The sequence below is a fragment of the Drosophila ficusphila genome, unplaced genomic scaffold (assembly GCF_018152265.1).
Source record: "Drosophila ficusphila isolate 14025-0441.05 unplaced genomic scaffold, ASM1815226v1 contig_106, whole genome shotgun sequence".
NCBI classification, from domain to species: domain Eukaryota; kingdom Metazoa; phylum Arthropoda; class Insecta; order Diptera; family Drosophilidae; genus Drosophila; species Drosophila ficusphila.
The window spans coordinates 5,254,039-5,278,763 of record NW_025063993.1 but is presented as its reverse complement, the minus strand read 5'-3'; the positions used below and the strand labels follow the sequence as shown (position 1 = coordinate 5,278,763).

The window sequence follows — 24,725 nt, the reverse complement described above, 5'->3', positions numbered from 1 at the left end:
CAAAATCTATATAGATTTTAGGATGTTTTGAAAAATGGCCCACTTCCGTTGATTATCATCCTCAATATAAACAATCTTGTATTAACCTCATCTGAACCAAGTTATATCCAAGGAAATGTCTTCACTAAACTAAAAACATAGTTCAAGCGCACAACGTGTACATAAAAAGTTGTTAAAGATAACACCGTAAATAGTTCAGATTGTCGAAAGGTAATACGAGATAGATCGGGAGAGAACTAGCGCCAGATGGTAAACATTAAGAACATTTAAACAACTCAGGGCAAAAGTACAATGACCATTAGTACTTTTTTATACAAACGTATTTAGAGAAACCTAAAAGATACGCAAGTAAATATTACCAAAATAATAAATTAAATATATTATGAAACGTTAAAAAATATAACAAGAATGCTACCTCAGACGGACTTGAAAACAATAATTTAAATAAAATGAATTTATAAAGTGAAATCTTCGAAACCATAAAAACCAAAAGTGCAGAAAAGCAACAATTAAAGCTAATCAAATTTTTAGTAACTTTACCACTAAAACAGAATTACATTTTACACTTTATTTTAAATTCTAGTATATGTGCTATGATTTAATTAACCATTCTAAGTTTAAACATTCCAAAGACCAGAACTAGTCTCAAACACAAGAACCAAACCATTCTAGTCAAAAGTATAATAATAATTAAAATAATTAACCAAGAGCCAAACTAGTTCCATCAGCTCTTCGGTTTTGGGCAACGATTTTCGCAGATTATTTTGTAGTGTTTAAGGAATTTGTTCTTCGGCGAGAGGAGTTGCCCAAAATGAGTTGATGGCTCTACGATGAAAACGGATCGGCGAAGAACTATTTGCTATATTTGAAATTTCCTTTTTTTAAAAACGTGTGTTTTTTAAAATGCTGCGTGCCTTTTAGCAAATACTTCGTCGACTCCACAACCACAGAAATTTGAACTTTAAATCGAAAATACATTTTACATATAACTACAAATATAGATCGTAATATTATTTTTATTCCACTTATTTATTAGTTCTTATATCTTACTTTAAATGTGTATATATGTATTGAATAAATGTCATGCAATTTGTATTTGTTAAACTTGAGTTTCTTTTATTATTTTGATGTTGATTTCTGATATCCCAATTAAAGAGCAACCGCATGTATTTTTACCCCTGATTGAAGTGTGTCAGACCCGAGTCCAAGTTCTTAAAAAATCAGTATCTTCAACTCATTGACTGTGAATTTGTCGCCGATAGGGGAAAACCTTTTCCTTTCCTTTGTTTTTTGGTTATTTTTTGGAAAACGTTCCCATAGGGGACCTTCATTTTCCGGGGTGTTATATGCTGGTCCAACGCCTTGGCCACTTCAATTATTAAATCGAAATTTGATTCAATTTGTCAACAATGGCCTGGGAGCATATCTGCAACTTCTTTACTCACTTTAAAAAAACTCAAAAGCAGCTGGTTTCCTTCCTCATTTCCTTCGAATGCAATCGAAAATAGCACCCCCATAAAAAAGTGAAAAACATAATAAGTGAAACTGTTTCCGGTTTTGGGTCAGCCCTTGACCAACCCCCTGATTAGTGTGTTTGCATTAAAAAAAATACATCTGTAGAACGGCGATATTCCGCTGGAAAAAAACCAAAAACTACGATAACAAAAACCCAGCATGGTCATGTGAGGGTCAAGTTGGCGGGTCGGGTCAGCAGCTGCAGTCGATTGAAGTTCTAAAAAATGTTGCTAAGCCGGAATCAAAATCGATATCGCCATGGCTATTGATTAAATTCAGCCACCCTCGGGGCTCAGAATCTCGCCCGTTTTGCCAGTTAATTATTTGTCACGTGTCCATGCAAATTTCATCTCATTGATTACGGCCAGATATTCGATACTTTTCCGGCTGCCGGCGGTGCAATTAAAGATTGACTTGGGCAACAACCCTCAGGTTGACCGGGGGATGGTAGGCAAATTTCATAAATATTTTTCCCAGTTTTTCCGAAATTTTTTCCATTGAATTTTTATGGCAATTTGGGAAAATCCGCTGGCAGAAATTTTTAAGGGCGCAAACAATTGATCGAATGCAGTGCACCCCATGGTGTATTTGCATCTGAATAAGGGTCGCTATTTCGTCGCTATTTGCATGTTTAAAAGTGAACTGGAAAAATCGCAATTTATATAAAAATAAAATGAAAAGAAAAGAAAAGAAGAAATTGCATTTGCCAAGGGTGATTTGGCAGGCACCCCATGCAAATTCTTTATTTCCTTTGGGCTCGGGTTTTGGCAATGGCTTACCATTATTTTTATTTATCGTTGGATTTTGGCATGACTGCAACCCCCACAAATCAGAGCGCACAAATTAAAATTGTGAACAATACGTTTTTTTAAACTAAAGCTAAATAAATTTTACAACACAAAATCCAAAAACAACTTGCAACGTACCTTGAGCGTAAATCAAAATTTTGTAAGACCTTCAAAAGGGTCAAGCAGCAAAAACAAAAGCAGAAAATCAAAAATAAAATTTTACTAGCGCTAAGAACAAACGAAAAATCAAAAGATTACACTCTTAATAAATATTTTAGTTGTAGGCTTAAGTCAAAGCAACCAAATGCATTGATAAATTACTAATTTAATTGATGTTGAAATTGGAACAAGAGGAAATTGTGAGGAGAAACGCAACACAAAAAGACGTGAGAGCGCAAAATCAAAAGCCACGAGCAAAAAATCAAAACAAAATTAAATCTAATTTTAATGTAAAACGAAAACCTAACAAAATAACATTTATTTAGCAATTGGCAAAAGTATGAGATATATACACTTATATATCGATATATATATTACATATACTTAAACAATTTTACTTTGTTATTATGTAAAACTACGTGTGAGAAAAAATCAAAAGAACACAAGGAAAACTTGAACAAAATAATTTATATTATGTGTAAAATGTGAAAGAGCAAAGAATCAAAAATCGGTGGAAAGCCGAACATTTTTCATTTCATTGTAAGTGAGCATTTATCAAAAATTGTATGTGTTTTAAATTGATTATATTAAATATATATACAAATACATATAAATAAATGGAAACTGTATTACTTGGGTGGGCAGGAGTTTCCACTTACTCTGCTGCGGGCTCCTTACTTCGAATTTCCTAGGGCAGAAACGCACTCAGGTACAAGTGTCATCATCTCGAGCTTAAAAAGTGCTTAGGTCGCCTGTGATTCCCATTCAAAGTCGGCGAGGGACTTGCTAAGCTGATTCTGCGGCCCTTGAGACTGGAACTCCCCAACCCGGACCATCCCACCACTTCTCGTCACTGCCGGTGAACATGAGCCAAGTTTCAACTTTTCCGACTTTTGACATTTGCTTTCAGCTTTACAATATTTCCAAAAAAAAAAAAAACAGGGATGAACAGAAGGCACTTAAAAAATCAGAAAGGTATTTTCGAATTCAGTAAAATCTTTTGACTAGATCCTATAAATTCGTATTCCATTTCGAAATTATTTTAAGAAAAAAACATTTTAATTCTCATTTCGTTAAAATGAACTTGAATATAGTGAAACAAAAAGAATTAATTTCAAAGATTTAAGAATAATAACAATTGGGTTTATAAAGGTTACTTCTTATTACCCCTTAAAACCTTCTTGGGAGTATATTTTTTTCTGTGCAAAGCCGAAGAAGAGACCTGAATCCGCAACCCCCCAGAAAAGGAGGAAAGCTGGAAAGGTCCTTCCTTTCGCTTGTTGCTACCCTAAGCAGCTTGAGGATTGCGAAATCAATGTATGTCAATATTTGTATTACATGGGACACTCGCTGGCAGGAGCGACTGTAGCTGTAGCTGTAACTATAGCAGTAACTGTAATGGGCACACACAATGCCTGTGGAAATGTCTTATCAATAATTTTGAAAAGAATGCGACGAAATCAATTCCGATCGGGGGCTGGAGATGTGCGTCTGGCGCGTGTTCCTGACAGCTCCTTAGTTCAGTTTAGTTCCCTTGCCCTTTTATCCCCGTTCGAACTTCCTTCTGCCAAAAAGGCGAGGAAACAAACTTGTTCATAATTTGGCAGCGGAAGAGGGAAGAATGTTTGTGCCATAGTTTTCGGGGAAAACATAAGCTCGGGTGAGTAGTATAAAAGTACTATATATACTAGTTGGAAAAGTGATGGGTACAGTTGACATGAACTTTGCTTAAAAGTTTCATAAATATGTATAAGAATATACAAGAATTTTCTTTTAGGAAATCAGCATGCTAAATAATAATGCTTTTATAAGTTTTGTAGAGGTCATCTCTAGCTGTCCATATAAATCATCTCAGGTAAAAAAAAAATCTATCAAGTGACAACTTAAAGCTGAAATTAAGTATACATAGTTTTTCAAACTGAATCCAACTGTTAAAATTAGATACTCCATTATGTGTGTAGAACCACATGTGACAACTACACTTCGGTTTCAATTCATTATAGATTAGGCACATCCATCAATGACAGCAATTGCTCAAAAAATTACAGAATTAAATTATAGTTTTCGTCTTTTTTTGAATGGATGGTGTGTGGAAATTAGTTTTTAATCGATTTGACAGAGCTTCACACGCAGGCCAACAAATTACAGGACAGAAAAAACCCATTGAACACCATTAAGGGCCGACCTCAGAAGTTCACCCACTTATTCCCCATGTGAATGTGGATAGCCATACATATTTACGAGTAATTTCAACTCTCAATTAAATTGTTTAGGCGGCGCCAGGCGCAAACAACAATTTTTGTTGTCACCATATGCTTTGGAAACGCTTTCCATTTTCCATACCCCTTGCACAAAAAGTTGGGGAGTATTTCGATTGCGGGCAGGCTTCAGTAAAAAATTTATTTGTATTCTATAAATCTTTTTGAATATGTATTTTTGTTTGTTTAAAAAGAGTACCTGAAGAACTTAATAAAATAATTGCAATGGATGTTTGATTGTATAATCAAAATTTTAGTTTTTTTCACTTTAAAACTTAAAAATTATTGTTCAATCCTTGACATAATTATAACTTCCCATTTTTTATGAAATGCAATTACGTAGGTTATTATTTTTTTCTTAAGTTGTCATAAAAGTTGTAATTGAACGATTTTGTAAATGTACAAAAAGAAGGGTACTTTATATTTGATACACAGATTTTATACTGGTGCTTTTATGGGACTTCGTTTCATTGACCGCTTGCCGAGTCCTTGGAATGTGTCAAAAAACCCCCAAACCTTGGCCAACAACAACAGCTACAAACTTTAATAATTTAACTTATGGATTTTTTTGGCTCCTTGGAGTGGGGGTAAGTATTTGTTATTTCGTTTTCTCATTTTCCAAATGTATACGAAGACGAGGGGCGGAGGGAGCGCGAGGATCCGGGGGTGGGTTTTTCATTTGTTTTCCCCCTGGCATATGCACATTAGTCCTGGAAATGCGGCAATTTAAATAAATGACGCAAAAGGACACGCACCAGAGACGAGTGGTCAGGATAGCGAAGGGATGGGGGTGGCAGTAGGTTACCCTAATGACTTTTCAGAACGCGACTAAAATTGGTTCGGCTTTTCTTTTGCATAAATTTTCAGTAGTGTTTAGCATTTTTTAAGTTGGAATTTTTATAATGGCTGTTTTCGTAACAATAACAAGGTGGGGTTTATCTAGTTTTTTTTATATATATATTTGAACTTCTAATTAAAGGAATGTCTTGAATACTTTTTTATGATAAGTACCTTTATTTATAAATAAAATTTGAATAAATTAAAATTTTTGAATACAGTAATATATTTTATGAATTCTCAAAATGTGGAATTGGATGTGTATCTCTAGGCTCTAGCCGGTTATAAAATAAATGAGTGTATTTTAATCAATTTTTTTATAAAAACAACACTTTTTCTATAAAAACAAATTTTAATGCTTTAAAAATCGACTAAAAACACTGCAAATTTAGGGATGATTATGGTTAAGATTCTTCTTCTCAAGATTTCTTGGGACTAGAACCTTTTTCCAGAGGACTGAGGAGCTGCGAAAGGACTTGATCGGTGACCCGTAGGTTAATCCTGTCGTAGCCATTCCGACGTAGAACCTGCTCCTCCTCTTCGAGCACAAAGTACCTCGGTTCACCGCTGGAATGGTTGGATCTGTTTTCCAGTACCGCCTTGGCATCCCGCCGGAAAAGCTCCACCGCACGATAGGTGGCCATGCGGGCCCGCTCATAGATCTTCTGTTCCATCGTATCAACCAGGTGGAGATCCATTCCGCATTTTGGCAACCGCTGGCTGGCCAACTCCAGTTGCAAAAGCAATCGGCGCACTATGAAATTGGCGAATCTCTGGCGACGTTTTCGCTCGAGTCGAGATTGTAGCCAGTTGTGGGGAAAGTACTGCTCAGCCACAATGGAGGCCATCACAAGGGTCCTGGTAACCACCGAAATACTCAGTAGAATCGCCGGCAGCAGGAAATTGTCCTCCAAGATCTCGATTAGCAGGTCGAGCCAGAAAATCAGGTCGAGTCGGAAAAACACAAGGCAGATGTCGAGAACTAAGGTTACCATCATAAGGATTAGGGAGCCAATGGTCACCGAGAGGTAGCGACGCCTCATCCAAAGGTTAAGTCGAACACAAACCATATTCAGGGTAATCATGGTAATCGATAAACTAAAAAGGAAAATTGTATTTTTTGGTTTTTTTTTTATTATTGTTTCTTAAAGTGAAGGAAAACACTTGGCAAGAGCTTGAAATTGTTTAAATAAATGTACGCTTTCTAATAATGAGCAACGTAAGTTAGCCAATTATTTGAAATACGTATGTTACTAATCAGAACAGAAAATTTAAGTCTTGGCATTATTTGGGAATTATGTTTAGAAATTAAAAAATACCATTACAGGGATTTCTAATAACATTTGATAATAATCTTTAATTAAATCCTAATGAGCTGGTTAGGTAATTTTCGGCAAAATCAAAAATTCCTAGCACATCATCAGATCTTGAACCCCATATGATGGATTCAGATCTCTTATCTAGTTTTCGAAAAGGCTGCATCCCCTTAACCATTTCTCATTTGCAGGCATGTGAAGCCAAAGAAAGTGGAAAAGCAGAGGCATCGACACCCAAAACACGGATTTATTTCAGTTTCAGTTGCGTTTTGAGATGCCTCCGTTCGTCCTGTTTGCCGCCTTTTCAATTGGATACACACAGCCTCAGTGGCATGTGCGTGAGTTCCAGAAAGGACTGCCAGGACTCGGAGTTCGAGTCCGGGTTTGAGTTTCAGTTTGAGTTTGAGGTTTTCGTGGATGGGGGAATAGGTTGAGCGGGCGTTGATGAGGAATAAAACTTGCCAGGAGAAAGGACACAAGCGTCCATGTGTGTATGCGTACTTGTATGGTTACTACGAGGGGAAAGGACATCAGGAAAGGCCGAGCGAACGACGCAACGAACGGAAGCAACAAGAGGGCAAACAATTTCTTCCTTTTCGCATGAAAGTTGAGAGAAAAATAAGACGAAAATTGTAATTTTCATCAAGCAGAAAAAAAAAACTTTTTTGTATTTCATTTCAGCTTGACCTTAAAAGAAAATTAGATGCCTGTGTGTGTGTGTGTGTGTAAAGCATAGATGTATAGTATATATGTATTTTCACATATGTACCTAGGCATGTGTGAGACTATCGAACGAAATTCCAAAATAAAAAGAAAAATTTAACGCAAAAGGCAAAGTTTTTTGGGGGAGTGCCAGCGCAAGGATAAGGTTGCCAGGATAATGGGGGAGGGGGTTGGGAGGGATTCTATAAGCATGTGTGGGATGCTGAGGCTTCTGGCTTCTCCAATTTCCAGCTGGCCACCCGAAATGAGGGTGTCCTTTGAATTCCTGCCCTTGTGTAAGTGCGTGTGTGTGTGGGTGTGTGTGTGTGGAGTTGGGTGGGTGGAATGTATGCTAAAGTGAAAAGTAGTAAATTGAACTTTCTTCCTTCTCTTCCTCTCTCCATCTGCTCCTTTTGGCATCGTTTTTATATTTTTGTGGGCAATTTGTACTTTGTCTGCGTTCAGCACTTTTTGCAGTTGTTGCTCCGGCTACTTTTCCACTTTTCTTTTCACTTTCATTTTACGGCTGTCCATGGCTGTGCATGTGTGTGTGTGGGTGTGGGTGTGTTGGTGTGCCCGGAATTCGGATTCCGGAATTTGCAAAGGGAGTGGAATTTGGCTTTGGACTGGGAGCCATTTGTTATTTATCGCTTTGCAAATTAAAGTCGAGCGGCATAAAACTTGCAAAATTATTTATAGCAATAAATATTAACCAACTCGCTTCCCCACTTTTCCTAATTACAAAAAAGAGCAAAGGAAAGTGGGAAAGCAGCTGACAAGCTGATAATAAATTGAAAAATCTATCAAAGGTAGCAGGCTGTATTTTTTTTTTTTTTTTTGTGGGGTTTGGGATTTTGGCGAGGTTATCAGCTTGCTGCTGATGGAGTAGAAATCATAATGTCAGGATTGACTTGACAGCTACAAAAACAATACCAACATCCTGCGTTGTCCTTGTGCGAGAAAATATCACAAAAAATGCTAGTGTTAGTACAGTGAAAACTGGGTAAAGGTGAGTGTAGCTAGGTAGCATTAACACACTTAAACATTCATATATTTAAGATTTTTAACCTATTATTTTAAAGTTAAATTAAATAAATTAATAAAAGAAAGAATTAAACGTTTTTTTTGCATTTTTATAATTAAAACCTTTTATTTAAGTTTGTACCCGAATATTTAAAAATATACTTTGTTAGGTATCGTGTTTTTGTAAGCATTAACTACAGAGCTTTAATGCAATGATTTTATTACGAAAAAGTTATTCCCAATTCAAATTAAAGCGCCTTTAAAAACTCCTAGTTTTGTTTTCGAACGAATTAAAATATACATAAAAACTAAACTAATATACTAAAACTAAAGATATGATTAAAGTTTGAGAAACACCTTAGCGATGATCCACTTTATGTATAAATGATGACAATAAAATTGCTCAGCGTGAATGTGTGTGTGTGGATGTGGATGCGTGTTTGTTTGTTTGGCAATCAGCCATGACAGCCAGGAATTCCTTTTCCCGACCAAAGTCTACGCCCACCCACCCCCTCAAACCCACTAGCAGCTCGCCCCTGTCCTCCACTTTCCCTGCAGTGATTTTGCAATGAAATTCGATGGCTCCACCAAGGGAGTTGGGCCGATATAAGCCTCATTATGGAAAATCAATAGAGACGAACGTAACTTTAGACTTTGCCAACTATAGAAAAAAGGAATCGAGATGGGGCGATGCGGAATAAAAGGAAGATAAGTACACAGGGAATAAAAATCTGAGTAAAGTAACTATACCAAGTAGTTTTACGAAGGGTTTGTATGTGTTCTTTATTTTAAATTAAATAATAACCAACCCGTTTTTTACATTGAATATTATTAACTAAAGATTGGAAAAAAAACTCTTTAAATAAATACTATTCATTTTTCAAACAGTTTTATGCATTAAAATGCAATAATAAAGTATTCGAATTAGAAAATAACTATAAATAAATAAATAAAATAAGGCACAAATATTTCTCATATCTTAACCGAAATAATAGAACATTTATGAGCTACTCCTGGCATCCAAATTTTTTCAAAGTGCAGTTCGATGTTATGGACTACGCATTAAATAAAATTTCGATAGGCCTACGACCACCCACCCCCCATTCTCCATTTTCTAGGACACAACAAACAAAAAAAGGAGGCAAAAACAAAATTAATTAATTTATGTGCCAGGCGGAATTTTCCATGGCAATACACACTCACACCAACACAAACTTGATACACACACAGACAGAGACGAGCGTCTATTGATACAATTTTTCCAATTTCAACGCCATCCTCTAGCAATCTACTTGTTGTTTTTGCTGTTGTGTTTGTTGCCTGTCCTGTTGACAACGAGTGCGACAACAACAACTTGAACTCATTACAAAAACATAATAACAAAATAAATATTGAAAGAAATGGCATAAAATTATAAAAGCCTTGTCCGCAACGAGGAAAGCTGCCAGCCGCAGACCGAAGTGAAAGTGGATGTCCCCCTGCCCCTCCCCCTTTTCCCCCTTGGAAAACCCTGCTCTCCCGCCTCCCCCCAAAGCGCCAATAAATTTTATGCACTATCACACGAAACACACACAAACACACACACACACACAACCGATTGCTGAGTGCGTAAGCTGCTTAAGGGAAATGAAAGTGGAAATGGAAAAGCGAAAGGAAAAGCGCTGGCAAGTGGCGGTCAGTGTGTGTGGTCAGACTTTGAAAACGTAGCCGTGGGGGAGTTTGCATTATTCAAGTAAAAAGAAGGCCGCAAAGTAAATAAGCAAACACGCCCAAACCCCAAAAACCATGACTTTTATACTTTTATCTCACAAAATGTCCGGCAACAGACACTCGGAAAGGAGTATCTGAAATAAATCAATAACTGCAGACCAAAAGATAAAGTAAGTGCCGGTAATAATTTCTTTAAATCTCCTTAAGCCGCTTTTCGGTGGCGTTGATTGCTGTGCGTACGGCACTAACTATTTATACATTTTCATACGAATTATAACAAGTAATCTTATCTTTAACTTCTGTTCTTTATCAAATATATTAAGGTTTTTATACTCCTGCCGATTTTAGGTCAAGGCAATTGCAAATTAGAGATACGTAAGCTACGAAATATTTTTTAAGGTATATATTTTCAGAGCGAAGATTATTTCTTGTATTTATGATTAATGAAAAACTGGCGACTATGAGTAAAATAGTGTAAGCATCTTAGGTATATGGTATCGTTATCAGAGATCAGATAGGCAACTGATATGTCATATAAGCCCAGCTCCCGAAGACATCGCCAAGCAATGCGAAATGGCGAAGGTCGTTGAGCAGAACGCTTTTGGTCGCTTTTACATCATGCTCGCGAAGATCGAAAGCGAGGCGAATATCTACCAGCGATTTGGCATCACGAAGGCACTCCTCTCCTTTATCACCACCGTGGCTGCCTCAAGGATAGGCAGGGGTCTGGGCACTAACCACCGCCCTAAGGGAAATAGGTCGGGCCAAGGGATTTCCTCTGATGGTAGCCAACTGCACCAGCTTCTACTCTGCCCGCCAAAAGGAGAACCTGTGCATGGAGTGCATCCACACACTGGTCTACGCCGACTACAAGGACGAGTCGGGACAACCCGTCTTCACCCCGGTAGCGCCCCACAAAATGGCACGAGTTATGACCATTAAACTGTAAGATGAGAAAGATAGGAAAGAGCAAATGTTTGGCCAGAGATTTTTAGTGTAATGCCTAGACCAGTGTTTCCCAAACTTGTCGGGACCGCGACCCACCTACCGAAAAATTTCAAGATCTATATGACAATTAGTACCCACAAAAAATCTACCCGCGACCCACCAGTGGGTCGCGACCCACACTTTGGGAAATACTGGCCTAGACAGTTTATCAACCAAATACGCTTTATCTTAAATAAATTTTATTTTTTATTACAATTTTATCACACTTATAAAATTGGCGGTGATTATTTCTGACATGTGTGTTTGCACATGCTCCACAGTCATGTGGTGTTAATATTTCTCAACTAGTAAAAATGTGTTTCTGTGTTTCTCACAAATATCCCTTTAATCTTTAACAACTTCCAAAAGATCAACAGTAGACCCTCGAACAATGACCAGCATGTAAAGACTTTAGACATTTTTGACCGACGCGTGTCTTGATTTAAAAAACCCAGAATCGAACTCAAACTCGCACCCCAGAAAGAGTCGATTTTTACACAAAAACCCTGATACTTTCCTTATCTTTAACACCCCGGGAACAAAAAAAACACGGCTGCGGCCCCTAAGCCGTGGGCAAACAGAGACGCGTGCGCCAATAGTATCAGAATCGAGTAAGTAAACAAGATCCATAAAAAGCATAAGATACTGGCGAGTGTGTGTTTGTATCCGTGTTTGCGGCACGGGTAGTTTGGGTTTTTAAAAACCGTTTGGACCCTACGAACTGAGAAATCGTGGCAGCTGCCAGTCGAATGTGAAATGTGAAATGTGAAATCCACACGCGTGCGAAGCGTGTGGTGCCCCCAAAAATTGTCAAAAGGAATCGACATAAATTTCATTAGAGTTTACAGTTGCCTGCATTGTTGCACATGGAAACCGGGAGGAGCAGAAAAGGGTTGCCCGATTGGACAGTTTTCGAAAATGTGTAAAATTTAGCCCAAAACTAAAGGGGTCACCGAATTACTTTTGAGCGCAAATGAAGCGGACAGAATGCGAAATCCTCCCATGACACTGAAAAGGGTTAGGGGCTATAGGGTAAGGGGTAAGGGGTAAATGGTAAGTGCTGCTGCCCTGAACCCCTGCTCATTGTAAAATTTCATTGCAATTTTCTCTGGATAATGCGAATTTTGCAACAAAAAATTTCTTGACATTTTCCGCATAAAAATCGCAAAGGGTCGGGGGTTATGGGTGCCGGGGGTAAAAAGGGTCACCCAGTGCTGCCGCTCATTGTGTAAATAAAGGATCAGGCGAGTGCAACCAACTGTCACACGTCCATGCGAAATTAATAAATTACATTTTCTCATTTTTTTTCGCGCAAAAATCTTGCCGATTTTTTAACCCAAAAAAAAGGGCAGGGGAAAAATTAAATTTTCGGGTGCAAGAAGGGGTTGTGCGACACATTAACTGAGCCCATTAATAAGCGTAGCCAACCCCGGGTGACACGTGGGTCAATGTCGCCCGACCTAAAACCTTCACAAGGACGACAGGCGGCGCGAAAATGGGTGAAAAAACAACAATAGAAAAACCCAAAAAAAAAAAAACAGCAAAAAACTGCAAAAAAGGAAGCCCGTTAAAATTCTCACTCGATTTGAAATCGGGATTTTTCAATAAATTGGCACAAACCTTGGCAATTCCGTCTTTGTTCGCCAGGCAATAATCCTCTTAACTGCAGCGACTGTCGCAAAATTGGAACAAAGGCGAAGGGAAAATGAAAATGTTGCATAGGGGCACCCAGTAGCTGGTAGCTGGTTCCTTCCCTCCTTCCGCTCCTTGTTTTTCCGGGGAGTAGTTAAATAAATGAGATTTCAGTGGGAACAAAGGCGGAAGCCTTCTTGGATAAGCCGGTAACTAGGAAGGACCGCTCCAGTGATTAGCCAACAAAAAACTGCACCACGCTATGAAGTTAACCAGGGGATTTCCCGCTACCGTTGTAAGCGTTGTAATCAATTAAGGTTTTTTCAACTGTACAAAACTTTAAAATAAGTATAATTTATTTAATTAGGAATAATGTAAGCATTCATAGTTTAGATTCTTTGCCTAAGAGCTTTGTACAATTAATTTTTTAATTATTGTCTTTGATTTTGGAATAACCATACAAAATGCTCAAATGTTGTGATGATACACATCTTTGAATTAATGATTTAATTAGATGATTAAGAAAGCAATTAATGTAAGCAGTAAAATAATATAATAAAAGAATGTTTTGCGTAATAAACGGACAGCAATAATAGTTTTAGAGTGTTTACTAGTACTTTTGAAGAATGTTATTATTCTGGGCGCAAAATAAATTGGTTTCACTAAATATCAAACTCAATAGATTCAGACATTCGAATTAAATTAATAGCAGGGAATTTGTGACACAAACGATTTATTTTACCAAAATCTGTTTGGTTTTTGTGTTTCCGATTACCGGTTTTGACTGAATCACTTCCGTAAGGGGGACACCTTTTCGCCGACATGCCGCCACTGAGTAACGCCCCCTCCCGCCCCTTTTTTGATTTTTTCAATTTAGAATTTTTTTCGCAATATAAATATGTTTTCAAATAAAGTTGAAAAATTCAGCTTTTTATCTTTAACCGTTTTCTCAAAAAATTGTTATTTTAAAAGTGTCAATTTTCGGCCCTACAAGGTGAGAACCTGCTTTAAATTGTTACGATGTCGGATAAATGGACGTTAGATTGATTTAGATATAGTGAATTTTTATTTACCTTTTTAACATATTCATCGTTAATATGTTAAATTACTTCAAAATTTAAAAATTTACTACCTGTTTGTTAAACAAGTTGTATTAAAATCTAAATGCTATGAATTTTAATAAAAAATTTTGCAGTAAAAAAAAAACAAATTGTTCTCAGAAATAACCAATTTGAATTTTTAACCAGGTCATTGATTTTAAATAATCGTGATTGAATTATTAAATTATAAAGTAATGTTTGTCAACATCCTTTAAAAAAGTTTACAAAAATAAAAAGCTAGGTACACTTAGTTTTCAAAGGTACACTAGTAATACGTGTACAATTGGTTTAAAACTGTGATATGTTTATAGTAAAGCATCTGCGTGGGTTAGGGACCGCGCTAACTTCCTATCCTTTGTTTGGCGTTAAACTTATGAAATCGAACAAAGTTGCTTTTAAAATTAAGCAATTTGTATTTTACATTTCCTTTCCTAATGGTTTTAATTCAATTTCTTTGTTTAAACATTAAACTTTATTAAGCAGTCGATGAATACAAAAATCGATACATCGGTAGCACCGAAAATCGTTTTTGTTTCATCCCTAATATGAAGTAGTAAAACAAGACATATTTTTTGCAACATTTTTAAACGAAATCGACCAGACTGCGATTGTTTGGATACATTTGAAGCCCCCCAGCGACTGTGACTCTCTCTTCCTCAAAACAAACGAATCAACATGGTTGTTGGGTGAGTCCGGGTGCGTTTGTTTGAGACTTACGTAAGCCTTATTCGGGGATATTCCTGTGATCTTTTACAGACTTTTGCTGCGCGGCGGTCTGCTGGCCGGAACCGTCTACTACACACGCAAGGTGGGCATCTGGGGCGACTCGGACCAGACGGACAAGATCTACAACAACGTGAAGTCGGAGCTGTGTCCGCATGTCCAGAAGCTGCAGAAGCAACTGCCCTTCGAAGTGCCCCAGTTGCCGAAAACCGGCGAGATGCGCTTCCTGGCCAAACATTACTACAACGAGGGCGTGAAGAACACCTTCCGCTTTATCCACATGCTGCCCTGCTACGCGGGACGTGGCCTCAAGAAGGTCAAGGATACGTTCCAGGACTTCTCCAAATCTCCTGCGATTACCGGCGAACAGGAATCCAATGCGGCGAAGTAACTTAACCAACTGCCCTTCAATGGCAGGCTGTTTTCGTGTTAGCTCATAGTTAGCCTACTGAATAATGTTGTAATGTGTCGTTATTCCCCGATCCGCACGAGAGTGGATCCGCGACTATAAGATCTGTTCTCGACGTACTGAAACGTATCGAACTGGAACTTCCAGTTTAGAAATAAACAAATTTACGTGGTAAGCGGTAAGATCGCTCTGAAATGTTGATGTAATAATTTGTTTACACGGGAAAAATTAGGTTTTATAGTCCACAAATTCGGGGGTTAATTTTGTTTTCAAAAAATATTAGTATAATTTCGACATTTTGTGAATTAGTGTTGCGACAGAACAACATAATGGCTTGAAGCATTTTTATAAGTTTATTTTTCTTTCCAAAAAGATTGAAAAATATTGAGAAATGTACGTTTATTAATTAATACCGTTGTGTGGTCTTAACTTCAACATTACGTATACAAAGATTACTATGGATGTATACAAATCTTTAAAAAAAAGTCAACCTTAAAAATAATTAATTCATATACACCCCTACGAATATATTTACATTCATATTATTAGGGCATGATATTTTCCACTGTAGTTGGATTCATTTGCTAGACAGTTAACCTAATATTTCAACGATATATATATCTTGCTGTTACTTTTTTTAGCCGCTCATTTATTTAGATCTTTTCGTGTCCACGTAAGACGCCTGTCACAGCGCACTTTCCAAACAGAGCGAAAACAATGAGCAACTGATTTATTATCACACTACATCACCAAGTTTTTGTGCCAGCTCAGAATCATCAGCTCTTGTATTTGGCCCGTTAAAAACTGAGCAGAATGTCACGATGATGGGCTTTTTGAAGCACGTGAATGAGCTACTCTTTTGTTTTTTTTTTTCGTATGCCAGTCTTCTCAAATTTCTCCCACACACGCCGATAATAAAGTGTGGCAAGAAGGGGAAGCGCTTTCGATTTCGTTTACACTTTCTGTTTTGTCTCTGATAACTTGAAATTATTGCTGTAAACAACGCGATGTTCTAGATTGGCAATAGCTGTATAAAAGATGGCCGACTCTTGTTCATCAGATCGGTGATAAAGCCTGCCAGTCTGCCAGCATTGCTTGACTTTAACTGACTCAGCAGTGGATGGTTGACATTTTACAGCAGCTTCCGCTATGACAGCACGTTACGCATACGCCACAGTGGCAAGAGTAAATATTAAACATTACTTTAGGAGGCGCAGCAAATAAAAACCCAAAGACGTCACCGGGGGCGAACGCACGCCGCCCACTGATAACAGTTTAGTGCCTCAATTGGGCTACCAGGAGTGAGATAGAGCTTGGCCAAATATTATTAAAAAACTCGTCAAAAAGTACCAAAGATAGACCTGCCTGACCATCTTAGTTCGTTCGGCTGTCATTGCTTTAATTTTAGCCACCCACTTGAGACAATGACCGTCCCCCGATTATCTCCCCGGTAATAATACACGATTTTAATTTCGATTACTTTGTTATTTGCCTTTCTATTTATGATATTTGCCCAATGCCAGTGGCGCTGGCTTCTATTTACATAGCCCCACCATGTTTTTAATTAATTAAACTTTTCGCTTGTTTATTGGCGGTGACGACCCAAACACAAGCAACTGTCTGCTGCCTGCCAGGCAGGGAGGAGATGCCGTCTTCAGATAAGGAACTTACCACCTCCCCATGACTCATCCATAAGTGAGATAAGGCCGCAGATCGGAGATCGGAGATCTCAAGGAGCCCAAAGATCGAACCGAATCACGCTGTCACGTGCTAACCAGGACTTCATTGCCGCACATGGTGGCCAAATATTTGCGGACAAACACGAAATCACATTGCCAGCGACCCATAAAATCGGTGCAAATATCAATATAACCTCTAAACGGCCCCGGCAAGCAACACCTCCACGGCTTCCGACCAGATCGCAGTTTGGGCCATGGCAATGACTCCGGTAAACAGGCGCAAATGGGCCAGGGATACAAATACTGATATAAACACCCACCGCACAACGCGATAAGCAAAGGCCAAGTTCTGCTCTTTCTTCGCCAAATTGGCCAAATAGAACACAAGTGCTTGTTTGCCTGGGCATTGCGAACAATAATTAAATAAGCCTTCTTGTTAAATATTCGCAGATCAAATTTGCTCAGCCACGAGCATTTCATTTAATTAAAGTTCCTAAAATAACCGCGATAAGAGGTGAGAAATTGAGAAGAGTCATGGGTGAACTGACGTAAGTAAATTGTACCACAGCACGGTATTAAATTACAAATTTATGCACGGCCATAGCATTGGTTTTATTATTTAACCCTAGTGATGTTTTGTCAAAAGATGATAAGAAATGCAAACCAAAAAAGAGACTTGTTTGTTAAAAATGAGTTATTATTACAAAGGATATAGAAAGAATGTGAAGGCAGTAAACATTATATTTAAATTGCCATCACCAGCATACAATATATTAACACAAAATTCCTTTCATTACAACATCGCTGGCGAATTAAATAATTTGTCAACAGGTACACGTGTTTCACAGCCTCCGTTTGGGAAAAAATGAAATAAAACTGTTGCTCCCCAGTAAGCTACTCGTGTTTACCCCTCAAATTGCTTGGCTGCTCGTAGATCAGTCCTCAAGTGAATTGCGAATAGCGAATAAATCATTCAAACATAACCAGCACCAATCGCGATCCACTCAAGTTTCAGACTACTGTCCGCGGGCCAACTAATTGTGTTTGACAAAACGATATTAACTCATTTCGCTATTGGCCATTTGTCATATATTCAATTATTGTCACACTCTCAATTCTGTGTCACGTCGCGGCTTGAGGTTTGCCGTTGCCTTTGCCTTCGCCAGCTCATTATTATTAACGATATTATGGGCATTGGGGTGCGGAGCTGCGGATTCCGACCTCAGAGCATAATCCCTTGGCCCGATCGTTCAACCAGGAGGATCGCGCACCCAGCTGATAAGAATTGAATAGTTTCGCTTGGGGACAATGGGGGGTTTGTTGAACCTGCGGCAGTCAAGCAGCCACTGGGCACTAAGTCGGACTCGATCATCTGCTGAATCTGCTGATGGAGCGGAACGCAAATAAGGCCAAGAGCGTGGGCAAACATTACAGGCTTAATTAGAAGCGCGGGTGGTTAGACACTTGGGCAAATAACCAACCATATGACTTCTCATCTAATCGTTACACACTCCCAGATATGCTTATGCCTGGAAAACTGACAAGAAATGCGACTGCCTCTAGTTTGAGTGCTGCTGCTGCCTCAATAAATGTTACGAATATTTATTCTGATAAGTATGGAAAATGCAATACGGCCGCGATACCGGTTTACTTACAGACGCAACAGCGATGCTTCCGATTTGTGCACAGCAAAAAACTCGCAACTAATATAAGTACCAGTAATAGGGTAACAACAAAAACATTGACCTATATACAATTAATGTTTTTATAGACATCTGTTTTTGGCATATTTTGGGATACTTTCATGTTACATTTTAGAGGTAAGCGGCACGTATACGTAATATTGTTCATAAATAGTACTTTAATAATGTTCGTTGTTTTCGGAAACAAATAAAAACTCTTTTAAAATTATTAAAAGCGTGTTTCCTAATCGTTAAAAGAAATTGTATTCAATTACAATATTTTAGTCTTAGTCTATTTACTCGGTCGTTAAAAAAAATAATGGGTGCAAAGCATTGTTTAAACTAAGAAAAACAACTATTTATTGATAACCACGTTTTGGGGACCCCTTTTCTCCGAGTGGCAAACGCACGCGGACGGGTGTATCTAGTATATGGTCTATAGAATGCTTATAAGTGAGGCGATCCCCAATCGACCCTGCGCTATTGCCTTCCAGCTCTTGACCAGCTAACAGTATCCGCTGCTGCCGCCGCTGCTGCTGCTGCTGCTGTTTCCGATCTCGAGTGGTTCGGTTGGGAGTTGAGAGGTGAGCGTTGAACGTTCAACGTTGAGAGCTCCCCCGAAAGTAGTACCCGGTCTTATCAGACCCGAAAAGGCCGAAAAAGCCGAGCCGAGGGCTGTACCGCCCACAACTCAGTGCGATTTGGGGCGTCGGCAGAGAGCGTTAACTGCTTCTCCGGGCTTTTCTGTATTTCTGGGGGGCGCAAACGCGGCGCGATCTCAAACCGCCGGTGGCTTTAGACCGGAGCGACAGGCACTCGTCCTCGAGAGAGCTGCGGAAAACTCAATTCGTGAATAAAATCACCGACCGACGTGGATTTGCATTAATCGCGAAGTGAATGTGTGAAGTGAATGTGCGAGGAGATCGTGTGAAACATGAGCATATAATTTGACAAGCCGACTAATTCGAATCATTTCGCCTACGGCCACGAAAAGCAAAAGTTGCAGACCTCCCCCAAGTCAGATAAAATAATATAACTGTTAAGATAACCCCCCTGAAAATGAAGAACCTTAGCCTGTGCCAAGTTTTGTGGATTACGCTGATCTTCAGCTGCAGCATCCGGGCTTCAGTAAGGTGAGTTTTTACCAGATTTCACCGGGAAACACCCACACTAGACATCTTCTGATTAATGGGCCAAATTAACATGTCTGTGTACCTCCAGCGGTGGTCTGATAAAGATACATTCTTGCAGAACTGTCTATATTTAGCTAATAATTTTTTTTGTTATTTTTCCATTCGGAGAGCCAAGTAACTTTCCAATAATTTATCAAGCCATGCAACTTTCCTCAATCAACCAAAAGATACAAAGCATTTCTTGAATATTTCCCCTATAGATTAATTCGATAGGGCACTTGATATTTGTAAACACTCAAGTAAAATAGAAGTAAAGAATAAACAATATATTGTCGAAATTCCCATCTAGATCGTTTTGATAAGGGTGCTTGAAAAGTGTCTGATAATGAAGACAAAAGATGTTCCGGAGAAAATGTTTACATGGAAGCTGATAAGAAAAGGGTTACGCATGGGAGAATTTAGTAACTTTGTTTATACAAGTTTCCCGTCCCTGACATGCGTAGGTTTTCCCAGACTTTTTAATTCTTAAATCAGTTATTCTCTGCGGGATTTTGTTGTTCTATGCTCTGGAATTCCCCCAAAGCCGCTGATAAACATCTCCAAGTTTGCGTAAATAAATCCTCAGATTAGAATTTAATTAAGATTTTTCCAAATGCGCAGAAATAAACGCACCGAAAATTATTTACTGTCGGCGTTTTGTCTTTGATGTGCGAAAAGGTCGCAAAATGGGGAAAAATTAATCGAATAAGTTCAAGATCTGGGCGCTTTATCAATAGGGCTATAATTAGTTTTCCTGTGGGGACCAGGTCAACTCGATTAATTAAATAAAATACTTTTTGTTGTTGCGCAAGCAGTACAAAATATACAGAGAAAATAAAGTCATAAACAGCAAGTTAAATAACGAGTGCCATATGAGAAGACAAATATTTTGCTATTATTTATTTTTATTCAACCATTTATTCTGCTGTTTGACATTTTAAGGTAGCTGCAAATGAGCTTGCACAGCTGCTCCGGTAAGTAATCCGGTGCTCAGTGCTCAGTCAGGCCAATTCCGCTCTATAAGAAAGGTGGAGCGCCAGCTAAGCCAACTCAAAAGTGATCTGAAAATGTTTCGATAAGTTATTTTTTGTTTCGTAGAGTTATATGAAGTTTATGCAAAAATAGTAAACAACTTTTTATGGCTTTCTGTTTAATGTTATGAAATAGAAGCCGGTTTTAGGCGCATGAATCATTGCATTTGCGATTTGGGTGGCAGTTTTCCAGACTCATTAAGAGCTTTTCTCTGAGTCTCTTCTGAATGCGTTTTAAATCATCCGTTGAACTTAGAAGAAATATGGTTGTATTTTCCAAGTGCTACTGTAGTTGAAGCATTTCGCACTTCGGTTTATTACTTTAATAATTTACGATATTTTCCATAATTGATCATAACTGTAAGGTAATACGTTGGTTCTCCTAGTTATTGTTGCTAAGTTTACGCTCAAAGTTACTAAAATGGCTATTAAAATTTAGTTCATTTTTTAAAGCCACGAAAAAATTGGCATTTAAAATATATTGGGAATCTTGCATTTAAAACAAAATTTATTAAGTAAATAAAATGTTATAGAGCCGATACCGCGGAGGATGAAGACTGTCCTTCCCTGGCAAATGCCACTTCCCTGCAACAGACGCAACTCATTCAGCGGTTAACACATGTCTGTCGCTATGACCGACTTGAAAGACCAATCGGTAGGCGGTTAAATAAAATACAATCAAAGAGCTTCAATTCTAGAATACATTCCTTCCCAGAATACGACAATGTGACGGCGCAACGTCTGCCAATTGTGGTGAAGACGCGAATTTACGTGTACTTCCTGCAGAATCTCAATTCCGATTTGCTGCAGTTCAAGATGCACGCCCTCCTGCAGTTACGTTTCCAGGACAAACGGTTGGCCTACAAGGCATTCGGTCGCTACGAAAACATCCTGGGCCAGAAACACCTGAGCGAACGCCTCTGGCTGCCACACATCTTCTTTGCCAACGAGCGGGAGTCCAGTATCCTGGGAACGGACGAGAAGGACGTCCTGACCTCCCTCTCCGCCGAGGGCAACGTGATCATCTCCACCCGCATGCAGGCTACGCTCTACTGCTTTATGAACTTCAAGAAGTTCCCCTTCGACCAGCAGTTCTGCTCGACGGTCCTTGAAAGCTGTAAGTGAATCTATTAACACCATTTTTCGTATTAAACATCTTTCTTGTTTAAGATGTAGCTTTAATTGAAAGCACTAGTTAGATTTTTTACATATTTATTTTTTGTAACATTTCTATATTACCCGATTACCATTCAGGGATGTACAACACCTCCGACTTGGTACTGGAATGGGAGCAAGACTCGCCCATCTCCTTTGATCCAGAAATGAAACTCACAGAATACAACTTGGCTCGTTATTGGCACAACACCACAGTGGTGGAGTCAGATGGAATTAATCTGCGACATGGAGCCTTCAGTAAGTGGATTAAATGCTGTTAGTTCAAAAACAATATTTAATATTAATATTTGATATCCTGTAGCGGGTAATTATAGTTCCCTGAGTTTCACGGTCAATCTGAAGCGCGAAATTGGCTTCTATCTGCTGGACTACTATGTGCCCTCCATGATGATCGTGGCCATTTCTTGGGTGTCCTTTTGGCTGCAGGCTGATGCCTCTCCTCCGCGAATTATGCTGGGTAGGTTCTAGGCTAGTTTTTATACTTACGTCATAAGCTATATTAATTTCGTACTCTGCATCAAAATGTTTAATACATTTTTTTATAAATTTAAATTCACTTTAAATTAGTAATTACTGAATTCAAAAAGTATTTCATCTCAAGAGAAAAAATATGTTATTAATATTTTTACATTTTTCGGCAAGGTAATGAAAAAGAATTCACAGATTTTGTCTAAATAAAAAGTTTCCAAATTTAACAAACATTGTGTTTTGTGGTGAAATTCTTTTTCTAAGTTTGTTTTTACAATTTTAATTTAAAATTCCATTCCATTACTTTTTAAGGACTGATCATAACATGGCATTTACCACAATGATCTTTACAAACTCACAAAATTAGCTAAGCATTTTAAAAACTATTTAAAAAATGATTCGAATTTTTACTTCTTAGGCACCAGCACCATGTTGTCGTTCATCACGTTGTCCTCGTCGCAGAGTAAAACCCTGCCCAAGGTGAGCTACATAAAGGTGTCGGAGGTGTGGTTTTTGGGCTGCACCTTCTTCATCTTCGGCAGCTTGGTGGAGTTTGCCTTCGTGAACACGATTTGGCGCCGCAAGGAGAACATTGAGCTGAAGAAGGTCAACAGCAAGTACATCATTAAGTCCACACTAACACCGCGACCCGCACGTCGTCAAATTGGCGGGAGCTTAAGCAACGAATCCAGGGCAAGATCCTGTTCCAGTTTGGACAATATTGTTTCCAGCACTGAGAGCGTTCGCAACGGAAACGGCAATGTGAATCAGGGCTTTAACAACTACTTGACCGTGCATGTAAGTATTCACAACTTACTCCCTTCCAGGATATATTTACTTAATTCTTTTCAATCCTTAGCCCAATTTACCCATCATCAAGACCGAGTGCGCCGACACCGTTTCCATTTGCAGTGAGCGAACGAGCAACGATCACATTGTGGATGTGGATCAGGATAAAAAGGACACGCCGACCACTTTTACGACCATGACCCCACAGGAGATCGCCATGTGGATCGACCGACGCTCCAGATTCCTTTTCCCAACAATGTTTTTGGCCTTCAACGCCTTGTACTGGACCTTTGTCTATATTTTGTGAGCGACAGTGGCCGCCTTTAATGTGAAATCTTGTCTATTTGTGTAGTCCTGATCACGCAAATAATTATTAAATTGTAAGATGCATCATCTCATAGCTGTAAAAATGTTAACCATTAATCAAGCAATAAAACCAGTCAAATAAATCGTTAGTGTTTACAAATTTGTAATTTTAATATAATGACATCTTAAGTTAAGTATTATATGTAAAGAAACCGTAAAGAAAAAACATTTTTCGAAAATGGCAGCCATAGGCATTTCACTTATGTTTGATATGTTGGTAATTTATTGGTGTATGTATAGATATAGGTTAAAGGCTTCCCCTCAGTTTGTTGACCATTTATTGCTCGGAAGAGCGAGTAGGCGGTCCTGAAAGTCCGTTGCACACGGTCGCAACTTGAATTTGTACTTCTGGCGAATCTCTGGTGTTAGGTAAAAAGCCATGTAGTAGTCATGGGCACACTCTTCATGGTCTTTGCCGGCATAATTTTTGTCCACCAGTTTTAGGTTTTCCACGATTTCATCTAAATTTCGCAAGCTCCTCTTAAACTGATCGAAACTCACGATAAAACTGTGCAAGAATGAAAGGAAAGATTAGAGGAAAACATTTGTGTGAAACGCTTGTTTGCTCACTTTATGTTATTCGACTTTTTTGCGTCAAGCTCTAAAACAGTTTTGGCTGCCATATTATCATAAGGTCTCCCAAACTCCAGCAACTTGGCCAAAGGAGTCGGCGGAAGTTCTTTGAAATAGTTAGTCTTGCCACGAAATCGTGGGAACATGTAGTAGCGGTAATAAAAGTTTTTTAAAGTACTACGACAATACTCGTCATTGCCCAACAGCATTAGACAATGCTCTCTGTTCTTGGTGAGCTTGTCGAACACCACTATTTTGTTCAGACTGCTTTCAAAAGTTCGAAATGATATCGGAAAAACAAAGGTGCCAAACCTGCACAAATCGAAATGTTGTTAACGCCATTAGTTGGAATTGAATGACACTTACTTGTTAATTTGAACTATCTGATCTTCCGGTCCTAGGTTTAGGCATCCTGGAAAGTTATTCGATTCGCTCTTAGCATTGACCGCATCCATAACTACTTGTTCTGATATTGGCTGGATGACCTCTTGCTGTTCGACCGCATATATGATGACTTCAAGATCAGGAATCTTGAGCAACTTTTCTCAAATGTGATGAGGACAAGGAGCCGATTGACCGTACTTGCAATAATCCGATAACGGACTCCTGCATTAATCGGCACATCACTAG

General features: G+C 38.6%; 3 protein-coding genes and 1 pseudogene across 4 annotated transcripts; 3 read left to right on the top strand and 1 right to left on the bottom strand.

Moving 5' to 3' along the window:
• Positions 1 to 10,881: 10,881 nt before the first annotated feature.
• On the top strand, positions 10,882 to 11,257 carry LOC108099713 (annotated as a pseudogene).
• Positions 11,258 to 14,556: 3,299 nt separating this feature from the next.
• LOC108099754 (MICOS complex subunit MIC13 homolog QIL1) lies at positions 14,557 to 15,354 on the top strand. Its single transcript, XM_017203384.2, has 2 exons — positions 14,557 to 14,713; positions 14,784 to 15,354. Exons 1-2 carry the CDS (start codon positions 14,703 to 14,705, stop codon positions 15,139 to 15,141), a joined length of 369 nt encoding a protein of 122 aa, XP_017058873.1. The 5' UTR covers positions 14,557 to 14,702; the 3' UTR covers positions 15,142 to 15,354.
• Positions 15,355 to 19,024: 3,670 nt separating this feature from the next.
• LOC108099958 (pH-sensitive chloride channel 2) lies at positions 19,025 to 23,706 on the top strand. The gene is made up of 7 exons (XM_017203638.2): positions 19,025 to 19,653; positions 21,257 to 21,378; positions 21,439 to 21,840; positions 21,978 to 22,136; positions 22,201 to 22,356; positions 22,786 to 23,165; positions 23,227 to 23,706. Exons 1-7 carry the CDS (start codon positions 19,580 to 19,582, stop codon positions 23,461 to 23,463), a joined length of 1,530 nt encoding a protein of 509 aa, XP_017059127.1. The 5' UTR covers positions 19,025 to 19,579; the 3' UTR covers positions 23,464 to 23,706.
• Positions 23,602 to 24,675, bottom strand: LOC108099959 (protein telomere ends associated-like). 2 transcript variants are annotated; one of them, XM_017203639.2, is made up of 3 exons: positions 24,462 to 24,675; positions 24,093 to 24,407; positions 23,602 to 24,030 (listed from the first exon to the last, which is right to left on the bottom strand). In XM_017203639.2, exons 1-3 carry the CDS (start codon positions 24,548 to 24,550, stop codon positions 23,784 to 23,786), a joined length of 651 nt encoding a protein of 216 aa, XP_017059128.1. In that variant the 5' UTR covers positions 24,551 to 24,675; the 3' UTR covers positions 23,602 to 23,783. The 2 variants fall into 2 exon arrangements, with proteins under 2 accessions (XP_017059128.1, XP_017059129.1); XM_017203640.2 differs by lacking the exon at positions 24,093 to 24,407.
• Positions 24,676 to 24,725: the final 50 nt, after the last annotated feature.

Excerpts from the sequence above, each read along its gene's own strand:
- LOC108099958 (XM_017203638.2), top strand. The coding sequence starts at position 19,580 with ATGAAGAACCTTAGCCTGTGCCAAGTTTTGTGGATTACGCTGATCTTC. Across the intron at positions 22,137-22,200 it reads TCTGCGACATGGAGCCTTCA|CGGGTAATTATAGTTCCCTG; the intron begins GTAAGTGGATTA and ends GATATCCTGTAG. Across the intron at positions 22,357-22,785 it reads TCCTCCGCGAATTATGCTGG|GCACCAGCACCATGTTGTCG; the intron begins GTAGGTTCTAGG and ends TTTACTTCTTAG.
- LOC108099959 (XM_017203639.2), bottom strand. The coding sequence starts at position 24,550 with ATGGATGCGGTCAATGCTAAGAGCGAATCGAATAACTTTCCAGGATGC. Across the intron at positions 24,408-24,461 it reads CAGATAGTTCAAATTAACAA|GTTTGGCACCTTTGTTTTTC; the intron begins GTAAGTGTCATT and ends CGATTTGTGCAG. Across the intron at positions 24,031-24,092 it reads AAAAAGTCGAATAACATAAA|TTTTATCGTGAGTTTCGATC; the intron begins GTGAGCAAACAA and ends ATTCTTGCACAG.